Genomic DNA, 20,814 nt, shown 5'->3' with positions numbered 1-20,814 from the left:
AATGAGTCAACAAGCGTTCTTCCAAATGCTAGCTTTACCCATTGCTATTGTGGCTGTGTGAGAGATGAAAAAAAGAAAAACGAGAATTAGAGACATGATTTTTATCTTCAAGGGGCTTACAGTCTCTCCAGGGCAGAAAGAAAGGAAATCATGACAGCACAAGAGGACTCAGTATGAGTGCTCAGCTTTGAGGTATTGACTAATATTAAATGCAGCTGGAATTTGAGCAGGAGGCAGCACTGCGGGCTGGTACAGCTGGAAGGGTTGAGACTTGACATTTTCCCTTCAGAGCTAGGAGAGGATTTGGCTTTACAGGGAAGATAAGGGCCTTTCAGGCAGAGGACACCGTGTGACTTCTTGGGATTTGTGAGGGGACTGGCCAGATACTTGAAATTCACCAGAGTTCCCAATCTGAGCTTGCTTATTCTTCAAAAGGGCCGCTTAATGTGAGCAAGTGGGAGCTTGGGGTTGTGTGTGAAAAGAGATGGGCTTTAAATTCCAGCTCTGATATTGACTCGCTGTGAGACCTGAGGCAGGTCCCTTAACTTTTCTGAGCAAAAGCATACTCTACCTATTTCAAGCAGTTATTAAAATGATCGGTTGTAAGATAATGACTTGCATTATAATTTTGAAATGATTATTGATCATGTATCTTGGTGTCTTACAAGGGGAAGAAGTGTTGTATTTGTGAACAGTTTTTTCTCTTCCTATATAAAAGCAAATTGTGAACAGTTTTTTTAAACTGTAAAGCGCCATACAGATGTGAGCTTCAGTTACCTCTCTCCAGGCAACATTAGCTTGTCCAGCGCATTTACCATTTATTTGCTTGCAATTCCTTACATCTTAGACCTTCTCTTTCCCTCCATTTTTCTTCTTCCTAAAGTAAATAATTTAGAAATTCCTTCTAGAAGTTTGTTGGTGGAAAGTCTCTCAGGTTTGCGTTCATTATGTTACCCTTGTTTTGAAAAAGAGTTATGTTGGCTGTATAATTCAGTTGACAGATATTTTCTTCTGTGCTATTTCACAGTACTTCTCTCTCAATGTTATTTGCTCCTTTGGCTTCTGTTGTTTTTGAGAAGTCTAATTTTGAGGGTTTTGACTCTTCTTTCTGCATGTTTTTGAGATGTTTTTGGTTTTGATGTTTCACTATGATATGTCAGAGTGGATTAATTTTTGTTTATCCTGCTTAATGCTAATTATGCTTCCTGAATCTGAGTAATATGTCTCTGCTCAATTCTGGAAAATTGTCAGCCTTAGGAGAATCGCTTGAACCCAGGAGGCGGAGGTTGCAAGGAGCCAAGATCACGCCATTGCACTCTAGTCTGGGTGATAGAGCAAGACTCCGTCTTAAAAAAAAAAAAAATGTCAGCGTTAATCTCTTCAGCCATTGCCTTTCCTCATTCTCGTTGTTGTCTCCTTCTGGAACTCCAGTGAGATGAGGTTAAGATTGCAGTGGTTTTCAACCTGGGGCAATTTTGCCTTTCCAGGGGCCTTTGACAATGTCTGCAGACATTTTTGGTTCTCACAACTTGGTTGGGGGTGCTACTGTCATCTAGTGGGTGGAGGCCAGGGATGCTACTAAACATCTTACAGTGCACAGAGCAGTTTCCATAATAAGGAATTATCTGGCCACAAACATCATAGACCCAAGCTGAGAAACCCTGGACTAGAGCTTCTTGTTTTGGCCTCTTTGTCTTTTGGCCTCTCATATTTGTTACCTTTTTGACTCTGCCAAATTATGGGTATTTTCTTTTAGATCTTTGTTTCGGTCTAATTGTCTCTTAAGCTGTGATTAAGTGACTGATTAATCCAGTCTGTTGAGTATTTTTTTCCTTTTCATTTTGAAAAGTTTGGAACCTACAAAAAAGTTGAAAGAATAGTGTGATGAGCCCCTTTATACCCTGTAACTAGATAGCCAGTTATAAATATTTTGTGACATTGGCTTTTTCTCTAGTTTATTTCTGAACCACTTGAAAGTAAGTTGTAAGGATGTCTTCCTACATAACCAGGATGCCATCATCAGACCCACCTTGCTAATGCTATTATATTCCCCCAATTTTTGTCAATTAAAAATTAAATTAATTAATTTTTAAAAAATGAGGAACAGAGCCAGGCAGAGAATAGTGTCTCAGGAACCAAGGCAGGAGAACCTTTAAAGAAAGGAGTAGGTAACCATATCAACTGCGGTAGAGAAATCACAAAGATGAAGGAGTCTGGCAGCTCATCGTATGATTCCATGAGCAGTTAACAAATGTGCTTTCAAAGACAACGAAGTTAAATTGTTTTAATGAAAAGAAAATATAGATGATAGAAATTAGAAAACATCTTTCCAAGTTGTTTCAGTTTTCGGCTTTTTGAAAAACACCAGAATATCAAAATGCAATCAAAGGTTACACACTGCATGAATTGTTATAATGTCTTTTCTTTCTTTCCTTCTTTTTTTTTTTTTTTTTTTGAGATGAAGTCTCGCTCTCTTGCCCAGGCTGGAGTACAGTGGCGTGATCTTGGCTCACTGCAACCTCTGCTTCCCGAGTTCAAACGATTCTCCTGCCTCAGCCTCCTGAGTAGCTGGGATTACAGGTGCCTGGCTAATTTTTGTATTTTTAGTAGAGATGGGGTTTCATCATGTTGGTCAGGCTGGTCTCGAACTCCTGACCTTAGGTGATCCACCTGCCTAGGCCTCCCAAAGTGCTGGGATTACAGGCATGAGCCATCGTGCCTGGCCCCCAGGTGTATTTTGTTATGGCCCACCTTTTCTACTTATGTGTGGCCCTTCAAGAGTCCTCTTTTTATGTTTGTTTTTTTAATTGTAAGGTTTCGTTTGTTTGTTTGTTTGTTTGTTTGTTTTTTGAGACAGTTTCACTTTGTCACCCAGGCTGGAGTGCAGTGGTCTGTTGCCCAGGCTGGAGTGCCGTGGTCTGTTACCCAGCCTGGAGTGCAGTGATCTCGGCTCACTGCAGTCTTTACCTCTTGGGTTGGGGTGATCCTCCCACCTCAGCCTCCTGAGTAGCTGGGACTACAGGTGCACACCACCATGCCTTGGCTAATTTTTGTTATTTTTGTAGAGATAGGGTATCGCCATGTTGCCCAGGCTGGTGTTGAACTCCTGGGCTCAAGCAATCCACTTGCCTCGGTCTCCCAAAGTGCTGGGGTTGCAGGTGTGAGCCACCGCACCCGGTCCTGGTTTTATTCAGGGGTTTCTATCTAAGTGCTGTATCTTGCTGAGCTTTCCTGTATCCACAGTCTCCGAACTTTCAAGGCAAGTGGTTTACTGCTCTGAATGTTATTATTTATTCGATTCTATGAACAGGTCTGTGCAGCACTCTGTAGTAGGTGTAGGAATAGTAGCCATGTCATATACTTTCTCTCTGGAAGCCTTTAAATGGAGGAAACGAGACACACGTGTTTTGTAAGAGGAGAGGTTTTCAGTAGACCCAGTGTGCCATATTGCTAGAAGCATATGTCCTTCATTTGTTTTGGTAATATTGTATCGTTTTCCTCTCAGGGAATATGAGAAGTGCTCGGTGTGGTATTACCTTATAAGTTTGTCCACTCCCTTCCAATGTGTATGAAGGAATTTGGTGACTTCTGCTTAATGGTTTGCTGCAGGGTCCCAAAGTTTAGCCAACTTAACTGGGTGACAGGCAGGAATACTGCTTATTTTAGAGATGCAAATGCATGGTTCATATGCATTTCCACTCTTGAGGACCTCACACTGTTAATAATGGGTTTGGGTTTTAGAAAAAGGAGATATTCAGATGAGATTGAAAAATAGAGATTTCTTCAACCTTCTTTTGGAAACCTCTTTTTTTGGTGCCACTTGTCACTCACATGGGGTGAGTACAAAAAAATAATGGCTTTGGAGACTGGGGTTTGCATCCTAGTGCTGCTGCTGGTGGTTTGACCTCGGGTGTGTTGGTAATTTTTGAGTTTTGTTTCTTAATCTATAAAGTACAGACTAGATGATCAAGGTCATAGGCTAGTTGGGGAGATTCGATGAGGTCTGCGCAGCACTCTGTAGTAGGTGTAGGAATAGTAGCCATGTCATATACTTTCCCTCTGGAAGCCTTTAAATGGAGGAAATGAGACACATGTGAAGCTTTTTTTTTAAACCAAGTATTTATCATATTTTAATGGAAGTATGTTTATCTCTTCTGTATTAGGTAAAGGGAGGGAGAGTGCCATTTAATTGGATGTGGCCACTGTCTTTGAAGTTGAAAACCGAGGGTAGGGAATTGGGGCTGGCAGGGATACAAGGAAGAGAAAGAGGAGTGACTGGGAAGGGGGTGGAGTTTAGTTAGATGGTGGTCCTGTCCAGCCTGTGGTCCCACAGGGAGTCTCCTGTTAGAGTGCTGCTCCTCTCATTGTGCCCTTTCACATTCCAGAGATTTTTTTCCTTTGCTCTTAGAAGAATACCAGTTTTTAAGGTGTCAGCCTTGGGCTCACAAGTGCGGATGCCTAATGAGGCAGGCAGCAGGGATGAGGAAAGTGGCTGGGTGCGCTGTGGCGCGGCTGCCATGAGCCCCTGGTGCTTGGCCTTGCTGAAGGTCACCGTGCGACTGCAGGCCAAACAGTTCCAGGCTGTGAGCAACGAGTTTGCCACTTGTGATCTAGCATGGCACTTTAGTACTTTCATTTGACAGATGAGGAAATCGGGCATCTGAGATTTGCCGACTGCCCAAGGTCACACTGAAAATTAGTGGCAGAACCAGCACTAAATCTTTCTGTTCCTGGCTAGTGCATTTTATACTATGCTATATACTGATTCTCCACCAGAGCTTACTGCCTCAAAACTATCAACAACAGGGCATGGAAAACAAAATCTGAGAGGAATCTTGACTGTTAATTTTAAGACACTGTCTCAGAGTTTCACTTTGTTCTTCAGTAACAAGCTTGTTTTCTTTCTTAGCCCATATACCTGGGGAGCTGGCCTTACTTGTGCTCCTGTTTCAGAGATGAGGAAAGATGAAAATGGCATTCAAAGGCCATGGCCTTGCCCAGTTCTGTACCAACTTTAAAGCGTTTGCTTGCCATACTTGACATTTGACCATACACCTGTGAAGTCTGGTTCTGTTTAGCATTTGTCAACTGTAATTATCTTACCAAAAATCAATTTGTAGTTTATCACAGGGCGTGTTTAAGTGTAACTTGTTAAAACCAACTCATAGCTTCAAAATCCTACTTGAGATATCCTTCTTCACTCTTTATGGGCTACATAACATAAAATGAACAATCAGTTCATTCATTCCTTCATTATTTCTGATGGGTTGTAGATTGGTGTTTTCCTGTATTTGTAAAAAGGGAAAGCAGGTATCTCAAAGATCCAGTGGTGTATTCTGAGCAATTAGGTCAGAACCACGTATTGATATTGAGGGAACAATTTTGGATGACTATAAAGTTCGCTCTTCCTATCTGTGGGTTCCATGTGTGTAGATTCTGCCAACCACAAATCAAAAATAGGCAAAAAAAATAAAAGATAAAAATACAATAATAAAAATAATGCATACTTAAAAATACAATATAATTATTTACATAGCATTTATATTTTATTAGGTATTGTATGTAATCTAGAGATGATTTAAAGTAACAGGAGGATGTGCATAGGTTATATGGAAATACCCTGCCATTTTATACCAGGACTTGAACATCCATGGATTTTGGTATCCCTGTGGATATTGAAGAGTAGACTCTTCTAATTATGACATGATCTTTGGAGTCCTGCTGCCAGAGATTAAATCTGCACTGCCATTTTCTAGATTGTGGTACTTACATTGTGTTATTTAATGTCTCTCGGTTTCTCATGTATAAAATGGGGAGAATACTAGTGTCTATATCATAGGCTGGTTGTGAGGATCATGTGAGGCATTTGGAGTTGGGCCTGTGCTGGATAAGTCTGAGTGATTGATAGCTTGTAATTATGGGGAACATTAGAGATGCCATTTATGATTTAAATTGACTGTCCACAAAAGTCATCAAACATTTGTGAAACATGCTGTTCCTAGTTCCTCGTGGTTCTGTAGCATGTGCTTGTGAATTGTTTATGTTTTCAGGACTGTGAACTGTGTTTCCGTTGCTTTCTTCTGTAGACAGCTCTGGCTCTGGCTATTGCTCAGGAGCTGGGTAGTAAGGTCCCCTTCTGCCCAATGGTGGGGAGTGAAGTTTACTCAACTGAGATCAAGAAGACAGAGGTGCTGATGGAGAACTTCCGCAGGGCCATTGGTAAGTAGTGTCACATTTGTGGGAGGAGTTGGTCTCACTTCCTGAAGCCTGTGCACCGAAGCCTCTTTGCAGTGAAGATGCCTTTATGTCTGGTATTCGTGGCACTGCTATTTTTCTTTTGGCACTTAGTGCATTATTTTTCAAATGAAACAAAACCCCAGCTTTTCTAATTGAAGTGCCTTAGCAATTGGAGCAACTATGGACCCTAGCTGTGAGCCTGGGCTTCATGCAATAAGTAGATGTGTCTAAAAGTGTGTTTTTTTAATGAGTCGTATTTTCCTGGAAGCCTTATTTTGCCATTAGAGATGACTATCCACTTAAAAGGTTTTGGATTCAAGCCAGAATCTTTGTGTGCCATGTGGCCAGAATACCCCTGGTCCTGGATGGCGAGCCAGAAGAGTTGTGGCCTGTCATAAAGTGAGGAGACTGTATGGGGACTGGCAGATCTTAGAGGCTTATGGCGCCAAACTCTTAGGGCCTCAGGCTGTCATAGTAAGTGCCAGTGATGAGCCAGGCCTTCCCTCCCCTGAGGGGAGATTATCAATCTACATTTCGCATTTGAAGAAACAGTCTCAGAAAGTTGTGAGAGTAACTTGCTAGTGACCCAGTTAGTAAATGGCAGAACTAGTTTGATCCGACATCTGTCTCATTTCTAGAGCCGTTGCTCTGAAGATTTTCTGTGAGAAGAAAATGGCTTCTGTCTTGAATTTTTGTGTTTTGCTAGCTGGGACTTCTGGGGTAGTCTTTTGGCCCCATTTCTGCTGGTACAGCACTGGGCAATTCCTGGTTTCCCTCAGATCTGCTTATAGAAATAGCTTATTTCTTTTAACTGTTGCATAAAAGTCCAGTTATTAAGCCATTTCTGTTTTTTGAACATTTAGATTTATTTTCAGCTTTTACTCTTAAAAACAAGGCTACTAGAAACATCCTTTTATGTGTCTTTGTGCACATGTGCGAGTATGTTTCTAGGATTTGCCTGCTGAGTCGTGGGTTATGAACACTGGTCAGATTGCCTGTACCAGTTTCCAGGCCCTTTCATTGTCAAACCAAAGTAAGTATTCTTAAGAAGGAAATTTACCAGAAAACTTTGAGGAAATGATGAAACTTTAAGACTGATGAAGTTTAGTTTTGGAGTAAGATCAGGTAGGACTGTAGGCCATGGTTATGGCTTTGGATTTTACACTGAACAAAAGGAGAAGTAGTTAGAGAGTGCTGGTATCCCTGTGCTCTGGTTTTGCTTTTACCAGACCCCTCCGGCTAGGGTGAGAGTGGGAGTGGATAATAAGGGGGGTGAGGACAGAGAGGAGTCTGAGCAGGACAAAGTAGTGGCTCGGACCAGGGTGGTGGCAGTGGAAGTGCAAAGTGGTTGGATTCTGGGTATGTTTGCATGGTAGAGCTGACAGAATTTCCTAAAGGGTTAGATATGGGGCTGAAAGAAAGAGAGGAGTCGAGGAAAATTCCCAGGTTTGGCCATTTTTGGAGATGGGGAAGAATGGGAGGGAGCAGTTGGGTGTTTACTCAGTGTCTTCTGAGGATACAGTGGTCAGTGTTTGTCTCTGTAAACACAGTTCCTGGCACATAGTGGGTGCTCAGGAAAGTTCTGAGTGAGTGAGAAAAGTGGGTAGACTTTGAAGCAGTTAGAAAACAGAGGTCTTTTTTTTTTTTAGAGAATCTGTCGCCAGGCTGGAGTGCAGTGGCGTGATCTCAGCTCACTGCAACCTCCGCCTCCGGGGTTCAAGCGATTCTCGTGCCTCAGCCTCCCAAATAGCTGGAATTACAGGCATGTGCCATCACACCCAGCTACTTTTTGTATTTTTAGTAGAGATGGGGTTTCACTGTGTTGGCCAGGATGGTCTTGATTTCCTGACCTCATGATTCGCCTGCCTCGGCCTCCCAGAGTGCTGGGATTACAGGCATGAGCCACCGTGCTCAGCTGAAAACAGAAGTCTTTAGCTAAAAAATATGCTATGTTTGGTTTATGAAGTATTTTTTCTAAATTTGGAACTAGTTGTCAATATTTAGCAATAAGGAAGTGTCATAAAGTGCTCATTTCTGCCTCCTTGAAGCAGCTTTCATTCCCACAGAAGGCGGAGCTGAGTGGGTCCCTCTGACCAGGTCCCCATAAGCATTGAAGTTTGTGACTATTTTTCTTAACCAGAGAGATTATGAACTGTGTCCAGAGGCTAAGTTTTGTGTTACTTAGAATAGATTTATTTTTATTTTATAATTTTAACACTTCCTCAGTGCCGTGATTTGAATATTTTTAAAACTGCAAAGTATTTCTGCCTGGAAATATATTATTTTTACCATGAAATATTGGATTTTTTGGTGCTTATTTTAATTATTTTATTTTGTTTTAGTGCCATGCCATGGTCTCACTCTGTTGCCCAGGCTGGCCTTGAACTCCTGGGCTCAAGTGATTGTTCCACCTCAGCCTCCCAAGTAGCTGGGGCTATAGGTGTACACCATCACGCCTGGGTTTGGTGCCTATCTTACTTATCTATTTTTAAAACATTTGTCTCTTTTTAAATTTTTTTTAGAGAAAAGATCTTACTCTGTTGTCCAGGCTAAAGTGCAGTGGTGTAACCATAGCTCCCTGCAGCCTCAACTCCTTGGGCTCAAGAGATCCTCCTGCCCCAGCCTCCCGAGTAGCTAGGACTGCAGGTGTATATCACCATGCCCAGCTAATTTTTTAAAATTTTTATGTAGGCCGAGTGCGGTGGCTCACACCTGTAATCCCAACACTTTGGGAGGCCAAGGCCGGTGATCACCTGAGGTCAGGAGTTCGAGACCAGGCCGGCCAACATAGTGAAACCCCGTCTCTACTAAAAATACAAAAAATTAACGGGGCATAGTGGCATACGCCTGTAATCCTAGCTACTTGGGGGGCTGAGGCAGGAGAATTGCTTGAACCCAGGAGGCGGAGGATTGTGCCATTGCACTCCAGCCTGGGCAGCAGAGAGGCTCTGTCTCAAAAAAAAAAAATTTACGTAGAGAGGCCAGGCATGGTGGTTCCTGTAATCTCAGCACTTTGGGAGGCAAAGGCAGGCGGATTACTTGAGCCCAGGCATTAGAGACCAGCCTGGGGAACATGGTGAAACTCCGTCTCTACAAAAAATACAAAAATTAGCTGGGTGTGGTGACGTGTGCCTGTAGTCCCAGCTACTGGGAAGGCTGAGGTGGGAGAATCACCTGAGCCTGGAAAGTCGAGGCTGCAGTGAGCTGAAATCACACCACTGCACTTCAGCAGGCAACAGTGAGACCCTCTGTCAAAAAAAAAAATCGGAAGACTGAGACATGAGAACTGCTTGAGCCCAGGAAGCGGTGGTTGTAGTGAGGTGATATTGCGCCACTGCACTCCAGCTTGGACTGCAGAGTAAGACTCCTCTCAAAAAAAAAAAAAGAAATTGTTTTTGTAGCGATGGAGTCTCACTGTGTCAGGTGGTCTCGAACTCCTGGCCTCAAGTAATCCTTTCGCCTTGGCCCGGCAGAGTGCTGAGATTACAGGAATGAGTCACTACACCCATCCCAGTGCTTGTTTTAAACGGAGATATTATAGACTTATGGAGAAGTATGTAAAACATTAATTATGAAGTAAAGGCTTATACAGTCACCACTGAAAGAACAGAGCACGGCCAGCACCTCAGACATGTGTCCCTCCCTGGTCACAACCCCTTCCTCTCCCAGGTGGGACTCACAATGTGCCATAATTGTGTGGGAATGGTTTATGTGATCACCATAACCTTGTACACACATGTGTGTATTTCTAAACCATGGGGCTTAATTTTGCCCTTTTAAAACTTTATCTAAATCATACTTTATGTGTTCCTTGTGTCTTGCTTCTTTAGCTCAGCGTCTGTATCTGTAAGGTTCAACCCATGTAATTACATGCAGTGTACTTTGTGGATTTTTACATTATATTTGGAATAGCAGTGGAAATGATTCGCAGGACTCCTTTAAGGTTTAAAATCTTCTGAGTATTTTTTTTTTTTAAACATGTGCCCATGATTTTATTTAACTCATAATAAAGATGAGATGAACAGTAAGATGTTACAACTAGTTCAAATATCTGAGTACTTTTTTTTTTTAATTGAGACAAGGTGTCACTCTATCACCCAGGCTGGAGTGCATGGCATGATCTTGGCTCACTGCAATCTCTGTTTCCTGGGCTGACATCATCCACCTACCTTGGCCTCCCAAAGTGCTGGGATTACAGGCGTGAACCACCACGCCTGGTCCCTGAGTATTTTTTTTAAATGTTCTATTTACTTAAAAAATGTTTTTCTGATATTGATAAAATCTGTGAAAACTGTCTTCACATGGGTGTATGTATGTGTTTGCATTGCTTAAAGGTAACAAATGCTTTAAAATTCAGAAAAATAGAGATAAGTTCCTTGGCATCTGTTTTGTAATTTGCCATTTTTGAGGGGAGGGGACAGTATCATTCTTTTGATGGCAGCAAGGTGAAAAGAAATTTCTTGATCCTACCAGAGAATAAAAAGGCAGGCCATTGACTATCTTTAAAAAGGAACCCTGCCCATCTTCCTCTGCCTTTGAATTCTGTGAAGTTGGGAGAGGGGGTGGGGAGGAAGCAATAAGCTGACCAGAAATAAAAAGCAGGGAGTCTGTGCTATTTCCTTGATGTGATGAAGGTCCCTGTCAGGGATTTAGAAACCTGAGCCAGCAGATGAAACCTGTGTCATTTGTGTTGTCGTTGCCAGAGACAGCGCCAGCTCAGCCCCTTTCCTGGCTAACAGCAGGTTTCATTGTCCGTCACCCACGTCCCCCGCCTGCTTGTCAGCACAGAGCAACTTCTAAACAAATGTGGGGGCTAGTGAGAGACGGGAATGTCTTTCTTCCCCTCCTTGAGGAATTTCATGCCACATTCATCTAACAGTAAATATAAGTAAGCATTCCATTTGAAGGAATTTATCACTGTGGGATATAAAAGGTTTGATTTTTAAAAAATCAAAGTTCACTTTTAAAGTACAGGATTTTCCAAGTTTACCACAATGTTCTGATATATTCATGTTGTTTGGAGAATTTTTGTCTCAGATTGATGTTCAGGAACTAAGAATTTGGTAAAGCATAAATGAAATGAGTCCTCTCTTTTGGGGCTATTCCAAAACTTCCATTTATAGGCTATTAGATGGAATGAAGGTAGAGTAAAACTTTTCCTTAACTTTAATATCTGAGAGTCTTTGTCCTGACTGGGTTTCTGGGGTAAAGAAGGCAAACGGCCCAATGATAAGATAATGACCACATTTAAAAGTGAGAAGTTACTGAGTGTACCTGACACCATAGGTAGTGTTTCTTAGTGCCGTTGGAATATTTCCATATCAGAACAGAGGTAGCTTAATGGTGAGAACACCAAGTCCTTATCATGCCACCCTGCCGTCAGAACTAGTTTATGTTTCCACATTTGTAAGTTGAATAGTTTTTCATTTATTCTTTAGATAACTGGATCTCAACTGTGTCTGTACTTTGGAATCAAGGGCAGAGTTTTAAACTAATAGTGATGGCAGGGGCCCATCCCCTGGGATTTGGAAGCAAGTGGTCTGGGTACAGCCAGGGCATGATTCATTATAGGGGCCCCTCAGGTGGACCTAAAGGTTGAGAACCATGACCATAGGCTCCAGCAGAGGTTTAGAGTAGTATTTCCTAAACTTAGGCCATCAGTGGTCTTACTTCACTGGGTCTCACTGGTATTATTTACTTAAATTTTTTTTTAAAGTAGACTGGGTAATTTTGTGCATATGTACAGAAAAATGTGCAGAACATAAATGCATAACTTGGTGGATTATTGTAAAGTAAAAACCTATGAAACCAGCAGCCAATAAAAAAAGGGAATGTTGCCAGAACTCCAAAGTACCCTTTATGTCCACTCCCGGTTGCCATCCTTCCTTACCCAAGTTAATGGTAGTCTTGATTTCTAACAGTATAGTTCAGTTATGCCTGACTTTTAGTGCTGAGGTTGAGGGTGTTACGGTGATACAGGCTATAACATTACATGACTGACTCCTTAGAGTTCTCAGGTCATTACCATATAGAACATGTAAATGTATCTGCAGGTTCGTTTCTTGGGTATTACTAATAGGTGGTCTGCCTAATGACAACCTCTTCACTCTTAGTGACTTCATTCATTCATCCATTCACTCTACCTGCCAATGTGCTAGGCCCTCAGCTCAGGTGTGGTCAGTCTACAGAGGGATAGGCAAGGTCTGCAAGTTACGGCATTGCCGTGTGCTGGTGCTGTGCCAGTGGAAACACAGGTCACCATGGGGACAATTTGGAGGATGAGGAAGAAGGATGTGTGAAGGGGGAGGGGATAAGTTTTAAACTGAGTCTGCAAGGAGGAGTTGCCTAAGCTTAAAAGAGTGGTTCAGGAAGCAGAGCCATTATATGCAAAAGCATGTAATGAACATAGAGATCATGTTCTAAAAATTAATTTAACAACGATTCTTGGATAATGAACAAATGTTTATTGAAGAGCTAATGGGGATGATGTTTAGAATTTGGAGAGAAATTTACCTTTATTTGCAATATTCTAATGTGTTATGGACTTAGAAAATTGTAGAGCAACTGGGCGTGGTAGCTCACACCTGTAATCCCAGCACTTTGGGAGGCCGAGATGGGTGGATCACCTGAGGTCAGGAATTCAAGACCAGTCTGGCCAACGTGATGAAACCCTGTCTCTACTAAAAGTATAGAAAAAAACCCAAAAATTAGCCAGATGTGGTGATGCACGCCTGTAATCCCAGCTACTTGGGAGGCTGAAGCAGGAGAATCACTTGAACCCGGGAGGCGGAGCTTGCAGTGAGCCAAGATCACACCATTGCACTCCAGCCTGGGTGACAGACCAAGACTCTATTTCAAAAAAAAAAGAAAAAGAAAAAAAAAGAAAATTGTAGAGCAACACATTGCAAATAATGCATGACAGCTGGGTATTTCTTCTTGGAGTACGCAGTGAGCCAGAGGCCATAACACCTGGCAGGGTCGAGTGTTACACACTGTTGACATAGATACCTAATTATTTTATTACGTCCTGCTCAGGCTTGATAGTGTCAGAGGGTGTGTAGTGAGTTATTCCATTGGTTTTAAGATTTCCTTTGAGAGTCAAAAATTCAGGAAACAAGGCTACAGGAATTTTGATAGCCACTGTTCTGGTGGAATAGAATGGTGTGGGTTCAGAGACTGGATTAAAGGCTAGAGGTAAATTTCACCCCCTTGGAAATGGAGCAGACAATTTTGAGAATTATAACTTGTCTATCTAGTTCTGGATTTGAACCCAGAAAGTTCCCTTAAAAAGTTGCATTTCTAGGCCGGGCGCAGTGGCTCACGCCTGTAATCCCAGCACTTTGGGAGGCCGAGGCGGGTGGATCACAAGGTCAGGAGATCGAGACCATCCTGGCTAACATGGGGAAACCCCGTCTCCACTAAAAATACAAAAAATTAGCCGGGCATTGTGGCGGGCGCCTGTAGTCCCAGCTACTTGGGAGGCTGAGGCAGGAGAATGGAGTGAACCCAGGAGGCGGAGGTTGCAGTGAGTTGAGATCGCGCCATTGCACTCCAGCCTGGGCGACAGAGCAAGACTCCGTCTCAAAAAAAAAAGTTGCATTTCTAATAGTACCTCTGATTTACATTGATATGTTTGTATTGCCTTTTTACCCATCATGACACCCTGGTATGTACATTATTGAAGTTGATTTGTCAGTTCTGGTGACATGGAAGTTTTGGGCTCTCAGTGTGAGAGAAAAGATTCTGCTTCTCACCATGACCCCTCTGCCACCTCTTCCAGGGCTGCGAATAAAGGAGACCAAGGAAGTTTATGAAGGTGAAGTCACAGAGCTAACTCCGTGTGAGACAGAGAATCCCATGGGAGGATATGGCAAAACCATTAGCCATGTGATCATAGGACTCAAAACAGCCAAAGGAACCAAACAGTTGAAAGTGAGTACATGTTTGTGGCCTCTTTTCTCTTGACTCTACCAGCACTGTGGCTTTGGGCAGGTGCTGTAGCCTCTCTGCATCCGGTGTCCTGACCTGTGCACTGCAAGTGTTGATTTCTCACAGAACTGGTTGAGGATATTGTGTGTATAAAGCAGTACCTAGCACAGGGCTTGCACATGGGAGAACTCAAAGAAGATAGTTCTTTTCTTACTTACTTACTCCTAGGAAACTCTTCATGTTAAAACATGAGCTGTGTGATTAAGTCAAGAAACTACCTCTGCCATTCCATGTCCCATATTATGACCATGTGTCAAATACGCTGGGCTGGGTCTGAACCTGGGCTTTAATTTTTCCAGTTATCAATGCCCATGCTCATAGAAAGAAACAGCACTGAGTAATCAAATGAGAGTTGTATAAAGATGATGGATGGACTTCCCAGGGGCCACATGCAGAATCCTGACTGCAGTTGCTTGTGTCAGGAACCTGTGGTCGCTTCAGTGGCTGGTTCTGCTCAGTACAGGGCTTTGTGGAGAGGCCAGAATGGCGACACTGGATAGCCCTCGAAGACTCCTCAGCCACCTGTCCTATAAGTCTTTAGGATGGAGGCAGTAGAGTTTCTAGGGGAAGAGCATGAGTTTTGGAGTCTAAGTCCTAAAGGAATCCCTGACTTTGTAAACTTACAACTGTGTAGCATTAATCTCTGAATAGTAGTTTCTTTATCTGTTGAATGGGAATAATAATTGCCTGTCTTTCAGGGTTATGGCTTTGGGTGTGGCACCGAGTTACCTAATGAATGATAGCTGTTAATGTTATCGTGAGAGCCTTCACTTGGAGAAATGAAACAGTCCAGATTTTAGGCTTTGCCTTATTATTAATAATAAATATTATCATTGTAGCTCTCATTTATTGTATGTGCCAGGCCTTGGACTAAGTGCTTCAACAAACATTTCATGTATTGTCATTCATAACTTTATATGTATATATATTTTTGTGTGTGTGTGTGTGTGTGTATAATTTCCCTCATGTTACAGATGAAGGCTCATAAAGAGGTTACATGGTTATCCTGGGATCATCCAGCCAGTCAGGTGGCAGAGCTGACCCTCTGAGCCCTAACTGTTGTGCCGTCTGCCCACCAGCTTGCTGTGTGACCTTTGGAAGTCAGTTGAGCTCTCTGGGACTCAGTTTTCTCATCTATAAACTGCAGGAAATTGACCATATAATTTCTCCATCTTTATTCTGTTCTACGATTTTATGGTTCTTTGATTCTCTAAGGTTGTTTCTTGGTCACTGCTTTATGGAGATCATAAAAATGTCACTTCTTCAAAGGGCCATTTTTCTTTTTCCTAACAGGGTTTCAATCTCAGGAGCTTGCCTCTGCAAATATCTCTTTTATACCTACCCCTTGTCACTTCCATTCTGAATTAATTAGATTTCTCAGTAGCATCTGCCACCTTTCCAGTAATTACATCTTCAGTCAATTCATTTGGGAAATTAACCGGTATAAAAATGCTTGAGGCAAAAAAGAAGTATATTCTCCAATGTAGGACAGATAAAATAAGGCATACAGTTTAAATTTCAGCTATTTGTAACGCTGCTTTGTACAGCTTCTTTACAAAAATAATGTAGAGGAGAAGATGAAATTTTTCTTCCAAAATGAATACTTTTAGGTACTTTTAGAATATGTGCAAGATGTTTGGATAGAAGGTGCTCAAATACTTGGTGGATATTCAAGTCTGAAGGAGTCTTCTGAGTCCTCGCAATGAGAATGCCGTTAGTACTCCTAACCCCTTCGTGCCAGGCCTTACCTGAGGGCCTCACCCACTTTTGTCCTTAGGCGCACAGGCTCACAGCAGTTCTGCCAGGGGCTGCTGTCCCCAGCCAGCCAAGGAGAGGCAGAGCCCTGGGTTTGCTGCTGTGGTGGTAGTTTTTTAAAAGCTTTATTGAGATAGCATTTTAAATAAAACTCACCCATTTTAAGTATACAATTTCAGGAATTTTAATGTATTTTCACAGTTGTACAATCACCACAATCTTAATTTCAGAACATTTTCATCGCCCCAAGAAGAATCCTCCTGCTCATTTACAGTCATTCCCCATTCCAATTATAGACCTCGGCAACTACTAATCTACTTTTGGTTGCCTTCTTTTGGACATTTCATATGAATGGAACATACAGTGTATGTCTTTTTTTGTACCTGGCTTCTTTCACCAAGCCCTGGGTTATTACTTTTTAATTTTGTTTGGGGCAAAGCCCAAGTTTTTTTCCACCATAGTTACATTATATCACATAGCTCTCCATGAAGACCTCGAGAAACTTATGTTTAACTACAGAATCCTTACAAAGGCAGCTGTCCTAGAATGTTAATCACTGAGGGTCACCAGAATCTGGAGAAAAGCAACAGTTCCCCAAATCTGCTTATTTCCTTTCCTGGAGATACAAGCAGGCAGACCCAAGGGCACAAACACTGGGATGTGAATCAAAAGGCTTGGGAAAGATTCTCATTTATGCTTTTCTTTGAATTACTATATACATCTGTGATTGCACCAGGGTGCAATAGATGAGGAAACTTAGAACTGAGAACCTTATCCAAAATCATAGGCCCTGCAAGATGCCAGCCTTGAGATTGGTAAGCAGGTGCTGGCAGGTACTTCAGTTACAGAAAGTTCCACCCCACCTGAGGTGAGGCAAATGAAGGAGTGAAGCAGGTATGATGATCTCAAGGGGGTGATAGGGCCTGTGGTCCTGTGGACAGTGGGGACCGGGCCCACCCATCTCAGGGCAGCCAGGACCATCCTTATAAAAACGCTGCTGCCAGTTTACAGCCTTTGGAATCAAGGGAAAGAGAAGAGTAGGTGTCCCATGTGTCCCTCTCATGCTTGTTACACAGGGATGCAGGTATGCTGGCCCCCCTGTTCTCTCCCTGATGTGCTTAGTCCCCGAGCCAGTCTCTTGTGTGGTACTCATGCATTCACATTCCTGCAGGTCCCAGTATACATGCACATGCAGAACAGCCTTTCTCCATGCACTTGCTAGCTACCTCCGATCCCTTACGAAAAGGTACCTTACATGGTGTCTGAAGGAAATGGAATATGTATTACACTTCTGATTTATATTTTTTTTTTTAGCTGGACCCCAGCATTTTTGAAAGTTTGCAGAAAGAGCGAGTAGAGGCTGGAGATGTGATTTACATAGAAGCCAACAGTGGGGCTGTGAAGGTAATGCCTTCCTTGGGACACAGCATTGTCCCTGATTTGTTTTCCATGAGAATACCTACGTGACAAGGGAGTTGTTTTCTTCAGAGGGTATGGGGTGTGTGGGGAGGGGCTGGTGTCTGTTATGAGGCTGATGGAAAGTCAACTAGTGGCCCTTTATGTATAATAAAGTTTGCCTTCCTTTTATCTTCATTCTTTAACCTTCTCACGATTAAAACAGGCAGTCTGTTAGAAAAAATACTAAAACCTGTTCAGAGGGGGAGGACAGGGTGAGAAACCAAAACAACTTTAGTCATTTTCAAATTGAAATGTGCAGTGTATTTAATCTTCCTTTTATCTCTTTGGTATTTTCTTCCCAAGATATATGCATGTGGGAAGGAACGCTGCATTCGTTGGCATTCTTTTCTATCTGATTTTCAGGGTCCTGTACAGTGTTCCTTACTGTTTAATGGATGGGCATAATACTTCATATCAACAATAAATCACTCACCTACAAAAGAGTCTGAGCAGCTCCTCTGCCTCCAGTTAATCTACTGGATTTGCCCTTTATCAGGAATTGCATACAGTTAAAAGAAAGAAGGGAAAAAGGATTTTGGGAGAAAGTATCAGGTGTTTTTCAACCCAGTTTTTGGAGCCCAGTGATGAGCAGATAACTCCCTTCTCTTGGCAGCAAGGGAGTGGGGCATATTTGGAGTTTGTCAAGTAGGCTGTCAGGCCTGCAGTGGGAACTGAGACCTTTATCTCACTTAGCCCTGTGCCATTTGGGGACTTGGCAGTGAAAACTCACCAGGCACTCATTTTTCTCTCTTTTTGCAGAGGCAGGGCAGGTGTGATACCTATGCCACAGAATTCGACCTTGAAGCTGAAGAGTATGTCCCCTTGCCAAAAGGGGATGTGCACAAAAAGAAAGAAATCATCCAAGATGTGACCTTGCATGACTTGGATGTGGCTAATGCACGGCCCCAGGTACTGCCTCAATGCCTGGGTGACCTGGCACACTAGCCCTTTTGTATGTGCGTGGAGGTCTGAGAATGAATTGTCAGAGTCTTGCTGCCTTTCTTGAGGCAGACGGTCCTTTTCTATCTGTAATGTTCAGCAATTAACATCGACATGAGCTACGAGGGACTCCTTTGTTCCCATTCAAATGCTCTAGTCACAGATGATTTCATGTGTATTGTTTCTTATCCCAGCCAAGCCTCTGGCCCTGAGCTAGCCAGCTTCCTCCATGGCTTTACTCCAGCAGTGGGCTCACGCCTGGGATTCTCTGGGTGTTAATGGCAGGAGGGCAGGAGTGTTCTGTGAGCCCGTTACAGGATTTCAGAAAGCCTGACAAAGCTCTTTCTTTCCCCCTGCTGAGCAAAAGCCACAGTGTTTTAGCTTTGAGCTGGTACTGTTGTCTGCTTCTCATGCAGATGGATACTTATGCCTTGACTAGTAAAATGTAGGAAAGGATGTTATCACTTTACAGCATTTGTAGGAAATATGTGATTAAAAGAAACAAGACACCACTGTTTCTTGTGATGGTCTTGCAGTTTGGTTTCCTCTTCATCCTAAAAAAGACCTCTTCACTATTAGGGAATAGTTTGTTTTCTGACTTGAAATTTGATCTGTGGGTGTTTTGTTCCTTGGAGCTTTGGTCAAGAGATTACTGAAGACTTATTTTGGACCAACAGGTCCCCTCGGTTGGTGAAGTGGCCATCCGCAAACTGAACTCCTGGGAGCCCTTGACCTGAGAAGAGTGTTGGGCTGGGAGTCAGAAGTCAGGAACTGTGTTGCTCCATCACTGACCAGCTTGGTTAATTTGTCACTTTGGGTCTCTGGGTTTTCTGTGGTTTAGGGTTCTGATTTTGAGTTTTCTCCTACCTGGCAAGGCAGTTTTGAGGACCAGACAGGAAACATTTGCTGCCTTTAGCTATTCAGCATTTAGTGAGCCCCTCTGTGTCTCAGGGCCTGGTAACTAACAGGTGATCACTAAATGCTGAACAAATGACCAAACACCAGCCTCTTCCTCTTGCTGACTGCACTCTTAGGAGCCCATAGGAGGATGCAGGTGAGTGGTGAACCTGTTATGGAGTCAGCCATTCCACAGGGAGGGGCCCATAGACTGAGTAGCTCCAGGTTAAGTAAGGACTAGGCTGATGCAAGGACTAGGCTGGTGGTCAAATCTAGTGAGAGGAGGCACAGCAGTATAATCATGGTATATTTATACTTACTCTTTATACTTACTCTTGTAGTCCGTGTGTCCCCAAAGGCACAGAAACATTGGGAGGAAGTCATGAGTCTGGTTAGGGTCAGATACCCCCTAGAGGGCATTTGACTTGAACTTTAATGACTGGGAACTTCCTGGGAAGGAGAATGGCATTCCTGGCAGATGGAAGAGACTCAAAAGCGTTGAGTCATAAAAGAGCTTGCGGGTGTCCAGGGCAGGGCTGGTAGTCTCATGTGGCTAATCAAGGAACAAGGGATTGGAAAAAGATAGGGCTGGAGAAGGAGGCTGGGCAGGCCCCACGGAGCTTATACTTACCATGAAAGGATTTTGTTTGATTCTTACAGGTCAGGGGAACCTCTAAAAATTCCTCTGTGTTTAGAAGCTCCTCAGGCTTTTGAGGAGGGGTCTCCTTACCTCAGGATCCCATGTTGAGTTGATGAGTGGGATGCAGGGGGATGAGGCTTCTGTAGTCACCTTACAAAGCAGCACTGACTCTAAGTCTTCTCTTATGCAGGGGGGACAAGATATCCTGTCCATGATGGGCCAGCTAATGAAGCCAAAGAAGACAGAAATCACAGGTAGGAGAACCAGCGTGGCCTGCGAGCAAGGGGCAGGTTGGAGGGCCCTACATTCTGAGATGCCCTTGCGGCTCTGTGAGCACATCCGCCCTGAGAAAATGCCTCAGAACAGTTCCTTCTTCCTCATGGTTCAGAGCTTGACTCTAGCCTTAGTCTCTGGCATTATTTAGGCAGCCATACAGCAAGCACACTGTGTGGTCTCTGCCCCACTGCAGTCACAGTTTGTGGTCCCTATGAGGCCCCAGAAATGTGGATTTATTTCGCCCAGCTCTGCCCGAGCACAGACTCTGGAGCCTTGGTGCTGTCAGCCCCTCCCTAGTAGAGCACAGGGCAGCTTCACAGACCAGCTCCACGCACTGCCCTGCCCAGTTCGTGGGCTCTTCCTAGAGCTCCACAGGGGACACTGCTGCTGCTCTCCTGTGAACCTTTATTTTACCCTGCGGCTCTTCCCAGCTTTCCTGTTGCTGTTTTTTTCTAATTCCACCTACAATTTCGTCACTTTAAGATGTTAGTTAAACATTAAAGCAAATATTATCTTTAAAGTTTTAGCCAGGGCAGCAATCTGAGACCTTTCTGTTTGAGTTGTCAGGAGCAGTTTCTTTCTTTTCACATGATTTTCATTGTGCATCCTCTTCGGACAATCCC

The 20,814-nt window shown here is 43.1% G+C and overlaps 1 protein-coding gene across 3 annotated transcripts in view; it reads left to right on the top strand.

Moving 5' to 3' along the window:
* Positions 1-20,814, top strand: part of RUVBL1 (RuvB-like AAA ATPase 1) — a 42,651-nt gene that overhangs the window by 4,867 nt on the left and 16,970 nt on the right. For all 3 annotated transcript variants that reach the window (XM_011971297.1, XM_011971296.1, XM_011971295.1), the window contains exons 3-7: positions 6,087-6,219; positions 14,018-14,169; positions 17,296-17,385; positions 18,199-18,348; positions 20,106-20,169. In XM_011971297.1, the coding sequence (XP_011826687.1) occupies positions 6,087-6,219; positions 14,018-14,169; positions 17,296-17,385; positions 18,199-18,348; positions 20,106-20,169 (589 nt within the window). The remainder of the gene's footprint in view (positions 1-6,086; positions 6,220-14,017; positions 14,170-17,295; positions 17,386-18,198; positions 18,349-20,105; positions 20,170-20,814) is intronic.

Source organism: Mandrillus leucophaeus, unplaced genomic scaffold, assembly GCF_000951045.1.
Source record: "Mandrillus leucophaeus isolate KB7577 unplaced genomic scaffold, Mleu.le_1.0 Scaffold121, whole genome shotgun sequence".
NCBI classification, from domain to species: domain Eukaryota; kingdom Metazoa; phylum Chordata; class Mammalia; order Primates; family Cercopithecidae; genus Mandrillus; species Mandrillus leucophaeus.
This window is presented reverse-complemented; position numbering and strand designations above follow the sequence as displayed.